The 17,295-nt window shown below is 45.8% G+C and overlaps 2 protein-coding genes across 2 annotated transcripts in view; one reads left to right on the forward strand and one right to left on the reverse strand.

The window, feature by feature from the left end:
* The first annotated feature begins 1,123 nt into the window (after positions 1-1,123).
* On the forward strand, positions 1,124-4,988 carry LOC143278215 (uncharacterized). Its single transcript, XM_076583242.1, has 3 exons — positions 1,124-1,726; positions 2,255-4,818; positions 4,958-4,988. Exons 1-3 carry the CDS (start codon positions 1,124-1,126, stop codon positions 4,986-4,988), a joined length of 3,198 nt encoding a protein of 1,065 aa, XP_076439357.1.
* Positions 4,989-8,301: 3,313 nt separating this feature from the next.
* Positions 8,302-17,295, reverse strand: part of LOC143278232 (calcitonin gene-related peptide type 1 receptor-like) — a 58,982-nt gene continuing 49,988 nt past the window's right edge. The window contains exon 12 of the mRNA XM_076583243.1: positions 8,302-8,354. Coding sequence (XP_076439358.1) covers positions 8,302-8,354 — 53 coding nt within the window. The remainder of the gene's footprint in view (positions 8,355-17,295) is intronic.

Consider the following 17,295-nt stretch of genomic DNA (forward strand, 5'->3'; position numbering starts at 1 on the left):
GATTCCCCTTCCGCCCGAGATGGTGGGCGGCGGCGGAATCCTAACAAAATCGTGGATAATTCACTAGAACTTAGCCGCAGATTCTAGGTTTTTGTCTAGGGAACTCCATTCTTCCTGTGTGGAGACCCGACTTCATCACCGCTGTTTGAGCGGCCGTCTTCCGCCTGGGGAGCTCGAGCGTCGCTGGTGGACGTGTTTCCCCAAGCCAACACCAGAGTCCACCTTCCAGAACTACGAACTGTGTAGTGCCAGTTTCTATCTCCCCCCCCCCCCCCCCCCCCCCCCACCTAAGCTGAGTATTACTGGGAAACGGACAAACTGTCACAGAAGAGGGTGACGAAGGGAAAATTGTGGGTGTTCCTCATGTGAAAGAGGAAAACGAACAGACTCTTTTCTTTGTGGTGTCTAATTAAGTATTGTATCGTGTCTGATTTTTTGTTAAAGTATTTGGAGCAAATGTTTTGTATCTGTTTATTCGAGGCTTTTGTTTGGATAAAGGTGAGAGAGCGTGAGAGAGTTGGCCATAACTTTAGTTTGAAAAGTTGCACGCGACAATTGGCGAGCCTGCCAGGATCCTTTCTTGGATAGTAGTATCTGAATTCATTTTTGTCACTGGCCACTCTCCTCGTTCACTACTCACTCCCATCTCCCAATCTTAATTACATTATCGTAATGAATTGACAGGTAGCTGTAGGTGTTTGGAGTGGACTTGGATCTGTAAGTTACCAGTTAGTTTACATTTGTACATTACTTCATTCTTTAGTGTATGATATTGGTCATTCATTGATTGCATGGAACTTCGTTCTGGCTGCAAGCTTAGCGTCATGGCTGAAAGGAGGCAGGATCGTATTTCACGGTGGCGCAGTTTCGCTGCCGAGTTAGAGGTTCCCAGGGAGCAAGTTGCTGAGTTTGTTGCTAGTCAAATGCTTAAGGAGGATGAGGCTGCAGAGAAAAGGGAGAGGAAAGAGCTCATCAGAGGCAGCTGGAATGGGAAGAAGAGCAGCGGCGGAAACAGCTGGAATGGGAGGAGGAGCAACACCAACAACAGCGTGAAGAGCATTCCCTCCGGCTTGAGGTTCTGCAGAGGGAGAAGAAAGGGAAGAATTATGGCAACAGTATGGTTATGGATCAGGTAGAGGGAGAGTCTGACACTGACGACGACCGTGGATTTCGCCCCAGCCTTCCAAAGTTCGATGACAGTAAGGGTGACATTTCGTCTTGGTTGAAGAGGTTTGAGCGTGTCGCTACTCTGTACGGATGGAAGAAGAGCACCTGGGCGACTCGAGTTTCTACTCGTCTCACTGGTAAGGCCGAGGATGTCTACAACAACCTGAGCGACGCTGACGCGGGTGACTACGATAAGCTGAAGGAGCAACTTTTAGCTCGTTACCAATTGAATGCAGAGACGTATCGTCGTCGTTTCAGGAACTGTAAAAGAAAAGACAATGAAACTTTTGTGCAGTTTAGTGCCAGGTTGCAGGACAACTTAAAGCAGTGGCATGAGCAATCTAAGATCCCTGATCTGAATCAATTGATTCTCCTTGAGCAGTTCTTACAATCTTTGCAGGCTGACATGGCCGCCTACGTGATGGAGAAGCAGCCACAGTCTCTGGAAGAAGCTGTCGCATCAGCTGAAGTTTACTTCATGGCTCATAGGGGTGGGAGGAAGTTTCTTCAGCTGGTAGGTCTTAGTGGTAATGCTTCAGCGGGGCAGGATAAGTCCAAGGTGGGTGGAACTAAGAGCGAGTCTGGGAATTCCTCTGTTAAGACTTGTTTCATCTGTCAGTCACCTAAGCACTTGGCTAGAGACTGTCCCAGGAAAGGGAAATCGGCGGGCGCAGTACAGCATCAAGGGACAGAGGTCAGGCAAACAGTTCAGGTGCCTACTCTCTGCACGCCATGTAGAGAGCAGGAATACGATCCACACTGTCTGGTCGTGGTCGAAGGCAAGGCAGTACTAGGACTGCGTGATACAGGGTCTCATGTCTGTGTCGTGAAGAAGTCCCTCATATCTGATTGTCATCTTACCGGCAGGCAACTTGAGGTTTCAATGGCCGAGAAAGACATCAAGCGGCACTATCCTATTGCTGTGGTTAGGATAGAGAGTCCGTTTTTCACAGGTCAGGTTGAAGCTGTAGTTATGGAGACTCCAGTGGTTGATTTCATAGTTGGGAATCATGCTCGGTTGGAAGACCGAAAAGTTCTGCCAGTGTATGGTACACCCAAGGATATCTCTGTAGTCACTCGTGCTCAGGCAGCAGAGAAGAGGCGACCTTCTACTTTGCGGGTGGCATCTCCAGGTCTCGAGACCGTGACGCCAGAGCAGTTGAAGGAACTACAGAAAGGTGATCCTGGATTGAAGTCTTTGCGGGAGGCAGCCGATCGTAGAGACGTTAGGGTTTCTGGTCGTACAGGCGAGGTGTCCTTCAGGTGGAGGAAGGGTATTCTGTACCGTGAGTACCGTCAGGCGAAGACTGAGTACAGTCAAGTTGTGGTCCCCGCACAGCTTAGACAGGGAGTAATGAAACTGGCTCATGAACCGCCTATGGGGGGTCATCAAGGAGGAAAGAAGACTCTGGACAGGATTTGGAAACAGTTTTTCTGGCCTGGTATGTGTGCGGACGTTCGCCGATTTGTTTCGTCCTGTGACCAATGCCAGAAAGTCTCTCCAAAACCTCAGAGGGTACCTCTTGGGAAGATGCCTCTGATCGACACTCCTTTTGAGCGGGTAGCAGTTGACCTTGTTGGGCCGATTACTCCTGCGTCAGGGTCAGGGAACCGCTATATCTTGGTGGTTGTGGATTACGCCACCCGGTACCCTGAGGCCGTTCCTCTTAAGACCGTTGAAGCTACCACGGTTGCTGAAGCACTGTGGGAGGTCTGGACTCGAGTTGGAGTGCCGTCTGAGATTTTAACTGATCGCGGAACCCAGTTCATGAGCGATGTAATGAAGCAGATGGAGAGATTGTTGTCCATCCGTGGGTTGGCAACAACTCCTTACCATGCTCAAGGAAATGGGCTGGTAGAGCGGTACAACGGCGTTCTGAAGACTGCGTTGCGGAAGCTTACTCAGGAGAAACCAAAGCAATGGGATCGGTATATCCCTGCACTGCTCTTTGCTTACCGGGAAGCGACTCAGGAGAGTTTGGGGTTCTCACCATTTGAACTCCTGTACGGAAGAACAGTACGAGGGCCTTTGTCTGTCTTGCGCCAGCTGTGGACAGATGAACATACTTCTGAAGAAGTTCGCACTACTGCAGAGTACGTAGTAGACTTGAGGAACCGTATCGAGGAAACCTGTGAGTTGGCACGCAGGAATTTGGCTGCAGCTTGTCAGAGACATGCTGAGGTTTTTAACAGGAAGTCTCAGAATCGTGCGTTCTCCCCTGGTGACAAGGTACTGCTGCTTTTGCCCCAGAGACATAACAAATTACAGCTGTGCTGGCAGGGTCCCTTTGAGGTATTGGAGAGGAAGGGAGAAGCTGACTATAAGATTCGCATGGGAGGACAGGACAAATTGTACCATGCGAATCTGTTGAAGAGGTATGTGGAAAGACAGGCGGACTCTGTTTCTTGTGAAGTTCCGATGGTGGCTGTTGCTGTCATAGAGGAGACTGAACCAACTTCTGTCGCTGACAGGGAGTTGCCTGTGCCCAGTCTGGTGGCTGAGGAAACAATAGCTGACTTGAACTTTGGACCAGGTCTGAATGACAAACAGAAAGAGGAAGTTTTGACAATTGCTCGTCGGCATGAGAAGGTCATCACGGATGTACCGTTGAAGACGAACTTGGCAGAGTTTGACATGACCGTAGAGACAGCAAAGCCGGTGCGAGTAAAACAGTACCCTTTGCCCCACGCCAAAGTGGAGATCGTCAAGCAAGAGGTAGAGACCATGAAGACGCTTGGGGTGATAGAGCCTGCTGCATCTCCCTATAATGCGCCGGTAGTTCTCGTACGCAAGAAAGACGGAAAGATCCGGTTCTGCGTTGACTATCGACGTTTGAATAACGTCACCGTCTTTGATGCGGAATCTCTACCTGACGTAGAGCATCTTTTCTCTTCTCTAGGTAAAGCCCGGTACTTCAGCAAGTGGGACCTCAGCAAAGGTTACTGGCAAATTCCGGTCAGAGAAGACATCCGGCCTATGACCGCTTTCACTACCCCCAGTGGACAGTTCCAGTTCACTGTGATGCCCTTCGGCTTGAAGAATGCAGCAGCAGTTTTCTCAAGGATGATGAGAGCTTTGCTGGATCCCATAGGCATGAAAGATGTACATAACTTCATGGACGACATCATGATTGCGTCCGAAACATGGGAAGAACATCTCTCTGCTATAGAGGCAGTTTTCCAGCGATTGGAGGAAGCAAATTTGTCAGTCCGTCCAAAGAAGTGCTACATTGGGTTCGAGGAACTGAGTTTTCTGGGACATGTTGTACGGCACGGTCAAATCCTGCCGGAAACGGACAAGGTGGAGAAAGTTATGAAAGCACCAGTTCCTGAGACTAAGACGCAAGTGCGAGCCTTCTTGGGCCTGGTAGGCTACTACCGTAAGTTTATCCCTAATTTCTCTGCCATAGCACTTCCCCTGACGGACCTCACCAGGAAAGGTGCTCCCAACAACGTCGTTTGGACTCCAGAGTGCGATCGGGCCTTCAAAACTTTGAAGGGTCGTCTGGTTTCTAGGCCAGTGTTGCAACTGCCAGATCTGTCCTGCCAGTTCGTCTTACGAACTGACGCCTCAGACCGTGGTCTGGGGGCGGTGCTCCTGCAGGAGAAGGAAGGTGTACTACACCCTGTCGCGTTTGCCAGCAGGAAATTGTCTGGAACTGAAAGTCACTACTCTACGATTGAGAAGGAGTGCTTAGCAGTAGTGTGGGCTACAGACAAATTCCAGCAATTTTTGTATGGTCAGCAGTTTGTGCTCGAGACTGATTATCAACCTCTGCGGTACTTGCAGACAGCAAAAGTTGCGAACCAAAGGCTGCTGAGGTGGAGTTTGCTCTTACAGTCTTACTCCTTCACAGTTCGAGTGATCCCTGGCAGACTGAATGTTGGTGCCGACTATTTGAGTCGGGCATCTGTGGAATAATTGTTTCCCCTTTGTAGCCGTGCAGACAGATGTCTGTGCTCAATCAGGGGGGTGTTGTCACGGACAAGGAGGGTTGTGCGTGCGTGTGTGTGAACGCTGCCACTTTTGGTTGACCCCTCTCCTTGTAGCTCTTCCGCGTGCTCCATGTAGCTAAGGAAGTGTATGGAATGCACGTGTTGCACTAGAAAACATGACGTGCATATTTCTAATTTGTGAGTTATAGAAAGTTTTCTCCTTTTGGAAAACCAGCACCATTAGTCAGTGGAGCAGGACACTCGGCCAGGTCAAGTGTAGGGTCCTATGGAGAGAGACGCTCAGCCGGTATTTTGGCCGGATCTCAGAAACCGTTGAGGTATTCATTCATTTATCTTAGTCGTTGCATTGATAAAATGATCTTACAGTTTGTAGTATTTGTTGTACAGCCGTCCGAAAATATACGTATCTGTATTAGTCGCTTTTGCTCTTCATGTGTTTGTTACCTGAATTTTTACTGTCTGACGTTACATGTGCTTAGTCTCATTTTCGTCTTGGACAGTTATTTCCTAGTCTGGAACGTTACCAGTTTGCTTGAAACTGATACGTGGTTTTTTGCTTGAGTGTTTATTCTCTAATTCAGTATTACTTTCACTCTAAATTTACAGTTTCAAATTACCTCATGTATTCTGTTTAATGTGCTAGAATTACTATTTCTCCCAGTTCTGAATGTGGAAACAGTGAAGTAAAGTCTAGCCTACATTTGTTTGTGAGATTATTTTCCGTGGATTTGTAAACTACTTCGGGAATTAATATTTCGTAGAAAGACTGAAAAACCATTCAGTTTGTTCAGATTGCTTTGCCAGTAAACCATGATAGGATTTAAGGGGAGTGAATGAGTCACTGTCCATAATGTAACGTAGTGCTATTGTGATTCCCCTTCCGCCCGAGATGGTGGGCGGCGGCGGAATCCTAACAAAATCGTGGATAATTCACTAGAACTTAGCCGCAGATTCTAGGTTTTTGTCTAGGGAACTCCATTCTTCCTGTGTGGAGACCCGACTTCATCACCGCTGTTTGAGCGGCCGTCTTCCGCCTGGGGAGCTCGAGCGTCGCTGGTGGACGTGTTTCCCCAAGCCAACACCAGAGTCCACCTTCCAGAACTACGAACTGTGTAGTGCCAGTTTCTATCTCCCCCCCCCCCCGCCCCCCCCCCCCCCCCACCTAAGCTGAGTATTACTGGGAAACGGACAAACTGTCACAGAAGAGGGTGACGAAGGGAAAATTGTGGGTGTTCCTCATGTGAAAGAGGAAAACGAACAGACTCTTTTCTTTGTGGTGTCTAATTAAGTATTGTATCGTGTCTGATTTTTTGTTAAAGTATTTGGAGCAAATGTTTTGTATCTGTTTATTCGAGGCTTTTGTTTGGATAAAGGTGAGAGAGCGTGAGAGAGTTGGCCATAACTTTAGTTTGAAAAGTTGCACGCGACACGGACCCACCCTGAAATTCTTTTGGATTCTGAAAGCCAGGATATACATCGTTCAAGACTGAAGCCCAGATAGCTAGCATGCACACTCAAACCACGTTTCTTTCGGATTCTGAAAGCCAGGATATACATCGTTCAAGACTGAAGCCCAGATAGCTAGCGTGCACACTCAAACCACGTTTCTTTCGGATTCTGAAAGCCAGGATATACATCGTCCAAGACTGAAGCCCAGATAGCTAGCGTGCACACTCAAACCACGTTTCTTTCGGATTCTGAAAGCCAGGATATACATTGTTCAAGACTGAAGCCCAGATAGCTAGCGTGCACACTCAAACCACGTTTCTATCGGGGTGCCCTCTCATAGGGTAGGTCTCGGTTTGAACTTCAACTTCCAGGTAAGTATCGTTTAACCAGTCAATTACACGCTTTTCCCAATCAGACCATTAATAAAATGTTCTGTTTTGTTCCAAAATGTTTTAAGTGGTGTACATTCATAAAAGAAATGCTATATGTAGTCAACTTCATGTTGGCAAATTGAACACTTGTTGTTTTCTGTTGTTTTCGTTTTATTCAGTAGATATATTTGTTGGGTATAAAATTTGTGCATTATTCACTATTGTAGTTCTGTTAACCGAACTTCTTTGGTAACAGAATGAGAATTTGGGAATAAGCTATACTTTTCCCCTGATTTCAAATCCTAATTTTCTCAGCCAAACGCCATGTGGACAAGGTTGGCAAAATTTCTGTTTTCTGGTTTAGTTCACTTAACCAGGTTTCCGTAAAACAAAGCACACACAAGTTCCTAAAATCATTTAAAAATCGACAGTTTGCTCGTACTTCATCTAAATTACAGTTTCTGCCGTTTGGGTTAAGGGATCTGACATTGGGTAAAATAATAGATGGCAGTGAGGGTTTAGTGTTATTTTTGCTCAGTCTTCTGTTCAAGCCTCCTCTCTTTCCTCTCTTTCGTGCTTTCTTTCTCTCACCTTCTCTTTCATTCTCCTCATCATCACATCACAAATAAGATAGAGGTAAAAGTTGCTCAGTAAAAGCGGATGGAAATCACGGTCGTAATGTAAGGCGCCTGTACCTCCGCGCTGTCAGACATTTAAACCACCCGGTGATACAAAACATCACAAACACTTCTTCTTCTTCTTTTTCTTTCCGTTACACGACCAACATCGACTTGCCCATGACTCTGTCGTGGTTCATGCATGCTGCATGAAGGGGGTTCAGGCACTAGCAGGTCTGCACATATGTTGACCTGGGAGATCGGAAAAAATCTCCACCCTTTACCCACCAGGCGCCGTTACCGTGATTCGAACCCGGGACCCTCAGATTTAAAGTCCAACGCTTAAACCACTCGGCTATTGCGCCCGTCTACTAGTCCGGAACACAGCCAGCACCACCACAAACAGCCTCACAACTGTCACACTCTTCATGTTTAACACCTTGCACACCACTTTGAAACAATATAAAAGCACAAGGGCAGGGCGAGGACAGCAAAAACAGGAATGAAACACAGAGCACAAACACCTGTGTGTCGCCCCCTCGCGAAGCATAACATGAACACAGTTATAGGGCCTACGTTTTTCCCCCTAATGCAACGTACCCACTGTGAGTTTGCGTTTTTATTAACAGATTTCTATAATATGATATCACGTCCAACTTACTCACTTTGCTTTTTTCGAGCGCTCCTACCGTGAAGGTGTCGTGCGGACAGCTGGCGGTCAGCAACGATACGGGAGGCCTTTAGCGTCCCGCAATGTGCGCGGAGCGTGCCTGAAACTCAACCGCCGTTGTCGCTGAACACAATCAGATCGAGCTCGATGCGTCGCGTCATTTAATGACTGTGAGTGGTACTTCGTGTTGCGGAGTCACAGGGCTGGCTGGTTTAACCCTTTCACTGCCAAACTCGCATTTATGCAGCAGCTAGGTAGAGGACCCATGTCACTGAAGGGTGACCAGATCATGGGTCTGTTATCCATGAAACCAATGCTCTTTATGTTCGGTGGTAGGAAGGCCATATTTTCTACACATCGCAGGGGGAATTCCCACTATTCTTTAACACCTGTGTTTATAGCACAAGAGAATTTTGCACTCTGAATTGACGGGCGGTGAAAGGATTTTAACTGGCATTCTTCTTGAGTGACTGAACTACTGTTGCGTCCTGCATTGTTGTGCTGTGTACTGGTAGATGGGTGTACCGTCTTTCTTATGTCGTCGCTTCTGACACGGTGTAGCATCCCAGACTGTCCCCTACCCCGGAAACGTCCCCGGGGGACAATTTGACCGCTGGAAATGTCCCCCCGGGGACTTACTCGCCGTTCATAATGTCCCCTGCGGATATTATCAGCAGCCATAATGTCCCCCTTCTTGCGATTTAGCTTCGTTCTCAAATGTCCCCCCTACTCTGAAAATGTCCTCTCTTTGTATCCCGAAACGTCCACTCCACCGAAAATGTACCCCTAACCCCCCTCCCCTTTCTGCGCTCCCTCTCTCACTCCCTCTCTCTGTGTTTCTCTTACCCCCATACATGCAAGCACACACACACACACACACACACACACACACCCACACACACATACACACACACACACACACACACACACACACACACACACACACACACACGCACACACACACACACCTACACTGAGGAAGTGAAGAGCTTTGTATGGAACAAAAAGCATCAGTAACTGAGTAAATCAAATGTAACAAACAAAAATCACCACTAGCTCTTTTTGAATATCTATAACACCATAGTTGTTGATACTGAACTTAGAATGCTGAACACAAACACTGGCAACTGAATAATCAAATGTGTGATCATGACAAGAAAACTCAGCTTGCACAGCTGGTTGATTCACAGTGTTGGCAATGTCTCTATATTATTAGCCTCTTTCATGATATCCACAGCTTGACATGGTCAACTCTTTTTGTTTTTTTTAGCTTTTCTCAGCATTCACTTCAATGTGTGTTTGACAGTTTTAAGACATTTTCTTATATTAAAGAATGTACCATATACTGCACAGACCAATCAGAAATTTGGTGTAGTTGTTTAATGTTAGGAGTTTTCCCACCACACTTTTCCCTTTTATTGGTTTTAAATCTTTTTAAAACCATTCTTTTAAATTATTCTCTCTCTCTCTCTCTCTCTCTCTCTCTCTCTCTCTCTCTCACGCACACACACACACACACGCACACACACACACACACACACACACACACACACACACACACACACACACACACACACACACAGAGGTTTCCATGTATCAAAGACACCCTACCCTGATGTCTTTTTTCTCTGTATGTGTCTGTGTCTGTCAGTCTGTCTGTGTGTACTCCCTTTGTGTGCATGCCTGTGCACATACCTATACACGATGGGTGCAATAGCCGAATAAAGAAATTGGTCATACACGTAAAATGTTACATGTCGGTTGTGGACAGAACGAAATAGAAATAATGTTGATATTCAGAGCATTTGTGCATTGACCATAATTGTTTGATCCACGGAGGCTTTCTTCTTCTTTTTTTAAATTCTGTTTTCATTGCGCACGCTTGTGTGCCTCACAGCAGTTTAATTCCATGTCAAAATTGTCAGCGAAACTTTTCAAAATGTTGATCTGGTTTTGTCATCCAGCAGCTGAGTAAGAGGACAGGCCTGCATCATCTGCGAACAAAATTGATAAAATCTCCACAATATCTGGTGAAAGCTGGACACCATGCTTACAGTCTTGCAATTCAAGGGCCAATTCATTAATTAAGAAAGAAAAGAAAATGGGTGAAAGCACACATCCCTGTCTCACCCCAATGGGATACTCGAAAAATTCAGTAATACTGTCTGGGCATCGCACACAAGAACGCACAGACTTGTAAATACTGGTCAAAATGCGAAGCTTTTTCCCACCAATACCTGTCTGACGTAGAGTCTTCCACAGTGTTGCTCTGTTTACACGGTCAAAAGCTTTATTAAAATCTACAAAACAAACATAGAATTTTCCTGACTTTTTCAACAGATATTTCTGGACAGCTGCATAAAAAACAAATGTTATCAACAGTAGAATAACCTGCACGAAAACCGCCCTGTACCTCCTCAATCTTTTGGTTGGCGTCAGCCCAGCTAGTTAAACGTTCATTTAGAATACGAGAAAACCCCTTTCCCAAAATGCTCAAGAGGGAAACTCCACGGAAATTATCTGGGTTATCTGGACACCCCCTTTGTGAACTGGCACAATAATGACATCTGAACAAGCCCTTGGGTAAGTTCCAGAGTCAAAAATATGGTTAAACAACTTGACAATGAATGGGAGTGCACATGTTACAGAGTTTTTCAACATGACCGCAAGTACACCATCAGGCCCCGGGGAAATATTCAGATTTAAAGCATTTATTGCTGACAGGACTTCCTGTGCACTGATTGGTTTGTCGAGACATTCCACACTCGGGGGGTCCGACAGACTTTCATCAACAGGATGGTGGTTCTGTTCCCAGTCTGTTAGATTAAAGACATTTAAAATGGTTAAACCACTGTTCACTACTAATGCTGGGCTGACTCTGAGATGAGTGGCAAATTGATTTCACTTCACTCCAAACCATTTTACAGTCTGCAGCCTTTGCCTCCAAACTGGCAATCTTGTAAAATGCTACTTAACGAGAAATTGACAGATTTGTGAAATGGTGTGATGAAGATTACCCTGAACTGAATGTTGGCAAAACAAAAGAATTTGTAACCGACTTCAGAACTTCAGAAGAAAGGAACTGAATGTTGGCAAAACAAAAGAATTTGTAACCGACTTCAGAACTTCAGAAGAAAGAAACCAAGGTTAAGTGAAGTCATAAAAAAATGAAATGATTGAACAAGTATATTTACACAAATATCCTGGTGTAATGATTGACAATAAATAATTGTCTACATCCTGGTGTAATGATTGACAATAAATAATTGTCTTGTCTACATATTAGAGTGGATTTCTCCTACATTTTTTTTTTTGCCAGAGGACCGGCAATACTTTTGTTGCAATGTGATCTTTTTCAGTGCGCCAAGTGCGTGCTGCACACGGGACCTGGGTTTATCATGTCATCCGAAACAGATGCATAGTTTGATTTTTTTTTTATATTCAAATTTGGGAGAAAGGGCTGGAGCGGGAATGGAACCCAGACCCCAATGGACACAGTGTCTGGAGCCCAGTTGGACAAGCAAACGGGAAGCTACGGTTCAATGCGAATTTGTCAATAAATCAAAATAACTAATAACAGCATGTGTGTGTGTGTGTGTGTGTGTGTGTGTGTGTGTGTGTGTGTGTGTGTGTGTGTGTGTGTGTGTGTGTGTCTGTCTGTCTGTCTGTGTGTATGGAGAGAGAGAGAGAGAGAGAGAGAGAGAGAGAGAGAGAGAGACAGACAGACAGACAGACAGACAGACAAATTTACGCAAGCAAACACACACACACACACACACACACACACACACACACACACACTCCCATCCCAGCCCCCACCCACCCCCAGCCACATGGTAAATGACGAATATCAATCTTTGTTTTTTTTTTTTTTTTTTTATCACATTTAATCAGTCAACATTCTGTATTCCATCCGTGGCAATCAAGACAACTACCTGTCACAAAGAGACTAACAGAAAGCTGCGTACATCCTCCACACACATAAAAACCACATCATTGACACATGACACAGACAGCAGACAGCAACAACAACAGCAGCAGCAACAAACAACTGTCGATTGATATATCAAATAGCACAATTATACATGTACACATTTTATCAATCACAAATTCAATCATTTATTAATGATGATGCAAGCTGTTTTGAGTCCCCGTACTTTGACCCGTAAGACGAAATCAAAGTCAAAATGAATAAAAATGATAAAGCAAACGAAGAAATGATAATTACACAGATAATTATTAACAAAGATAGACTGAGCAAACATACACATAGATTAACAAACGAATAAATGATGATAAATGAATGAATTTGAAGAGTTCCATAGACTCCGTAAGCGCAGCCAACTTATATCCACTGGCTGTGCCAGGGGCTGGGCATAGGTAGGCGGGGCCCAGTTGCCTCCTTCCGCCGTTTTAAGCTTTCCCGACCGGTCATGTACCCAGGCACCCAGGTACCCAGGTACCCGCCCATACCCATTAACATCAAGGCGGAGTGAAGAATGGAAATCGGAGTAAAGTGCCTTTGCCAAGGACACAATAGCACGCCGAAACGGAGCATCGAACTCTGTGTAACCACTGGATCAAAAGAACTGTCGTACGCCTAACCAAGTCGGCCACGACAAATCAGTAACTCGCTCACTCTGTCACTGACTCACTAGGAAAAATGAATAAATGAATGCAAATATATAGATATATAGATAGACAGATAAACGAATAAATAAATAAATGAATAAATAAACAAATTGATAAACGAATAAATGAACAAATAATCAAAATAATGAATAAGTAAATAGATGAATAAATAAACGAAAAAGTAAATAAACACAAAACTATTACCCATCCTCCAAGCAATGCAGCCACCTTCAGTTACATGTTGAGAGTTCGGGTTCCCTGCTCCATTTCGCTCGTTTCGCCACACACACACACACACACACACACACACACACACACACACATGCAACACACTCGCAAACAGTCCGTACATAGATGAGAATTAAAACATGTTTATAGACAGACACCAATCCTCAGATCGTCAACAAAACATTGAGGCGTGTACACAGACACACAAAACAATTTGTTGAAGAAGCAGAAAACTGCTTTTTGCACAGCACGTCGGACCAGTACATAGTCGAACTGGAAATAGGCAAATCGGAATACAGCTGAACAATATCGTCCAGTGGTGCAGGAACACAGGATCTTCCATCAATCCAGCGAAAGCCCTAACTTAGCTGTGCACTCTCAACAACAGAACTGCGAGCAAATCACCACCGGCTGTCTCATTCGACAGAATTCAGATCGAGAAAACCGACTGCCTACGCTACCTAGGAATACAGTTCGACAGGATGCTGACCTTCAGAAAACACACTGAAACCATTGTTCTAAAATGCGAAAAAGGTCTTTCAATCTTAAAGGCAATGGCATCCAATGGCATTGAACAACGCTACCTTTTCCGGCTATATTAATCACTAGTTCTCAGTGTGATCGACTACGGGCTTGGACTAACAACACTGTCTCAAAGCAGCCTCGTACAATTGGAAAGACTCCGAACTGAAGCTATGAGACTGATTCTTGGAACAACAAAAGACACCCTTATGGAAACCATGTGGTACCTGCTTGACCTTTCTTCAATGCAGGCCAGAAACAAGTTAGAATAAGTTAAATCCCCTAAAACCCCTAAAAACCTACTGCATAATGCAGTGAAGGAACAAAAAGGTAGCCGTCTAGGACGCGGAAGATCATGGCTGGGGCAAGCAGAAGACACAATCCAGCTTGTATGCCGACTACAAGACCTTAAAGAAACAAAAGAATGAGAGGAAAACCCTGAAAACCTCAATCATCAGTCATTTCACCCACCCTAGGGAGACATTGTCGGTAGTGGCCAGAGGGCAAAACTGAGGCGGAAGTGAGGCTACGCATCGAAGAAAACCGTAAAGAGGACATCATCATATACACAGATGGCTCAGTCGCCAAAAACCAGTCCAGCTGGGGATTCACTGAGAAGAAAAAAGAAAAAAAAAAAGAAAAAAGAAAAAGGGAAGAGAATGCCGCGTACAAAGTCACAACCTCCAGCCTGACAATGGGAGTTGAAGCTGTGACACATGCTCTCCAGTGGCTGTCATCTATTCATACACCTGGAAGCCAACATGCCCTGACTCTGACTCAAGGAACCTCATACAAAGAAAGGAAAGTGGAATGGGAAGTGGCTTGAGGCAATGCGCAGCTTTCAGATTCAAAAGGTGACATGGTCATACTGCCCGGTGTAGCATCCCAGACTGTCCCCCACCCCGGAAACATCCCCGGGGGACAATTTCCCCCGGGACTTTCTCACCGTTCATAATGTCGCATGCGGACATTTTCAGCGGCCAAAATGTCCCCTTTTTTGCGTTTTAGCCTCGTTTTGAAATGTCCCCCTTACCCTGAAAATGTCACCCCCTTGTATCCCGTAACGTCCCCTCCGCCGAAAATGCCTCGCCCCTCCCCCGTACCCTCTCCTCACGCCCCCAGGTTTTCTCCAACAGGACATTTGTTACATCTGCGAGCACGCGGTGTGTGTGTGTGTGTGTGTGTGTGTGTGTGTGTGTGTGTGTATGTGCTCTTGGATCTTCATCAGATTTTGCTCCCAAGACGTCCACAAAATATCAGATCTGATCACCAACCCATGTCGTCAGACTGATGGACCTTTCCCCATCCAACCTAAACACGGTGCTGTCAGGATTCATACAGAGTCATGTCAGGAAAGAGTGGAAAGTCTTGGAAAAATGAAAACAAACAAACAAACAAAAAAACCCATTTCCAGAGCCGGATAAGTCTGTGAAAAATTAGATAACTATTTCCAGGGCTGGAAAAGTTTTGGTAAAATGAAAGAACCATTTCCAGGGCTGGGAAAGTCTTGGGAAAAAAAAATCACAACGTTTTGCCCATTGGTTTCTTTAAAAGTCTTGGAGTTTTAGTAAAAACTCTACTCCTGACCAGTAACATTCAAGGTATCCACACAAATAGAAAAAAGGGAAAAAGAATTGAACATTGTTGCAAGGATATCCGCAGATCTCTCTGTTTCTTTCTGGTTTTCTTTCTTTCTTTTTTTTTTCTTTCTTTTTTTGGTTTCTTTCTTTGTGTGTGTGTGTGTGTGTGTGTGTGTGTGTGTGTGTGTGTGTGTGTGTGTGTGTGTGTGTGTGTGTGTGTGTTTCTTTTTTTTGTTCAGTTTGGCATTGTGTCTGGTTTAGAAAAAAAAAGTTTTAGTCTGGTCTGGTGAAGATCCAGGAAAAGGATGGAATTATTTTGTCTGGTCACATTTTGTGGGAACCCCGAGTTGTACTTAACCAATGCTAATGAGCGACAGCAACTACGGGCATGAGCGCTAGTGCTGGATTAATATCGGCACACGCACGAATGAATGAATTGATAACAATGTATGAATAAAGGAAGGAAGGAAAGAAAAAAGATATGAAGGAAGGAATGAAGGGAAGGAGGAAGGGAGGGTCGAAGAAAAGATGAAAGGATGGAACGAAAAAACAAAAAGATATGAAGGAATGAAGGGAGGAAGGAAGGGAAGAAGTGAGGAAGGAAGGAATGAAGGGAGGAAGGAAGGGAGGAATGGAGGAAGGAAGGAAGGAAGGAATGAATGAAGGAAGGAAGGAAGGAAGTGAGGAAGGAAGGAAGGAAGGAAGGGAAGAAGGAATGAATGAAGGAATGAAGGAAGTGATGAAGGAAGGAAGGAAGGAAGGAAGGAAGGAAGGGAAGAAGGAAGGAATGAAGGAAGTGGTGAAGGAAGTGGTGAAGGAAGTGATGAAGGAAGGAAGGAAGGAAGGAAGGGAAGAAGAAAGGAAGGGAGGAAGGAAGGAAGGGAGGAAGGAAGGAATGGAGGAAGGAAGGAAGGGAGGAAGGAAGGAGGAAGGAAGGAAAGAAGAAGAAAGGAAGGGAGGAAGGAAGGAAGGAAGGAAGGAAGGAAGGAAGGAAGGAAATAAGAAAGGAAGGAAAGAAGAAAGGAAGGAATGAAAGGACCAAGGAAGGAAGGAAGGAAGGGAGGAAGGAAGAAGGACAGAAAGGGAGCGAGGAAGGAAGAAGGAAGGAAAGAAGGAAGGAATGAAGGGAGGGAGGAAGGAAGAAAGAAAGAAGAAAGAAAGGAAGGGAGGAAGGAAGGAAAGGTGGAAGGGAGGAAGGAAGGAAAGGTGGAAGGGAGGAAGGAAGGAAAGATGAAAGGGAGGAAGGAAGAAAGAAAGAAGAAAGGAAGGGAGGAAGGAAGGAAAGGTGGAAGGGAGGAAGGAAGAAGGAAGGGAGGAAGGAAGGAAGGGAGAAGAAAGAAAGGAAGGGAGGGAGGAAAGAAGGAAGGAAGGAAGGAAGGAAGGGAGGAAGGAAGGAAGGAAGGAGGGAAAGGCGGAAGGGAGGAGGGAAAGGCGGAAGGGAGGAGGGAAGAAGGAAGGAAAGAAGGAAGAAATGAAGGAAGGGAAGAAGGAAGAAAGGAAGAAAGGAAGGAAGAAAGAAGGAAGCAAGGAAGGAATGACAAGGTTGGTGGGAGCAGAGTGAGATGTTTCCCTCGATAGATAGACAGCCTTGTACCTGACCCAAGCGGGACCAGCTAACGAATCTCAATTAACACTGACGAAGGAAGGGTCCGACGCTCCGCCGTGTATGCACTGGGGAAAGGATTGTGATTGGGGTGTCAGGGGTGCTGCTGCTGGTGGTGGTGGTGGTGGGTTAATGCAGAGCAGGCAGGGTAGGAGAGGGTGTAGGGGTAGGGGGAATAGAGGAGGAAGGAGAGTGGCGGGAGTGGGGGGGGGGGTGTCGGGGTGGGGGGGTGGGGTTAATGTAGAGTAGCAGCGTAGGAGGTGTGGGTGTAGGGGGAATAGAGGAGGAAGGAGAGGGCTGGGGGCTTGGGAGGGGGGACAAGGGGGGCGAAGGGGGCGGTGGGTTGATGGGTGGAGTAGGTGTAGAGAGGGGAGGGGCGGGGTTGAATGTTTTCACGTACTGAGTCTTATCAACAGTGGTTGGGTTTCATGAATGTCCGGACCAGATACTTGTGCAACGCCGGGACAACGCAGTGCCGAGACAGCCTTCCTCCATTGAT

Source organism: Babylonia areolata, chromosome 2, assembly GCF_041734735.1.
Source record: "Babylonia areolata isolate BAREFJ2019XMU chromosome 2, ASM4173473v1, whole genome shotgun sequence".
In the NCBI taxonomy this organism is placed as follows: Eukaryota; Metazoa; Mollusca; class Gastropoda; order Neogastropoda; family Buccinidae; genus Babylonia; species Babylonia areolata.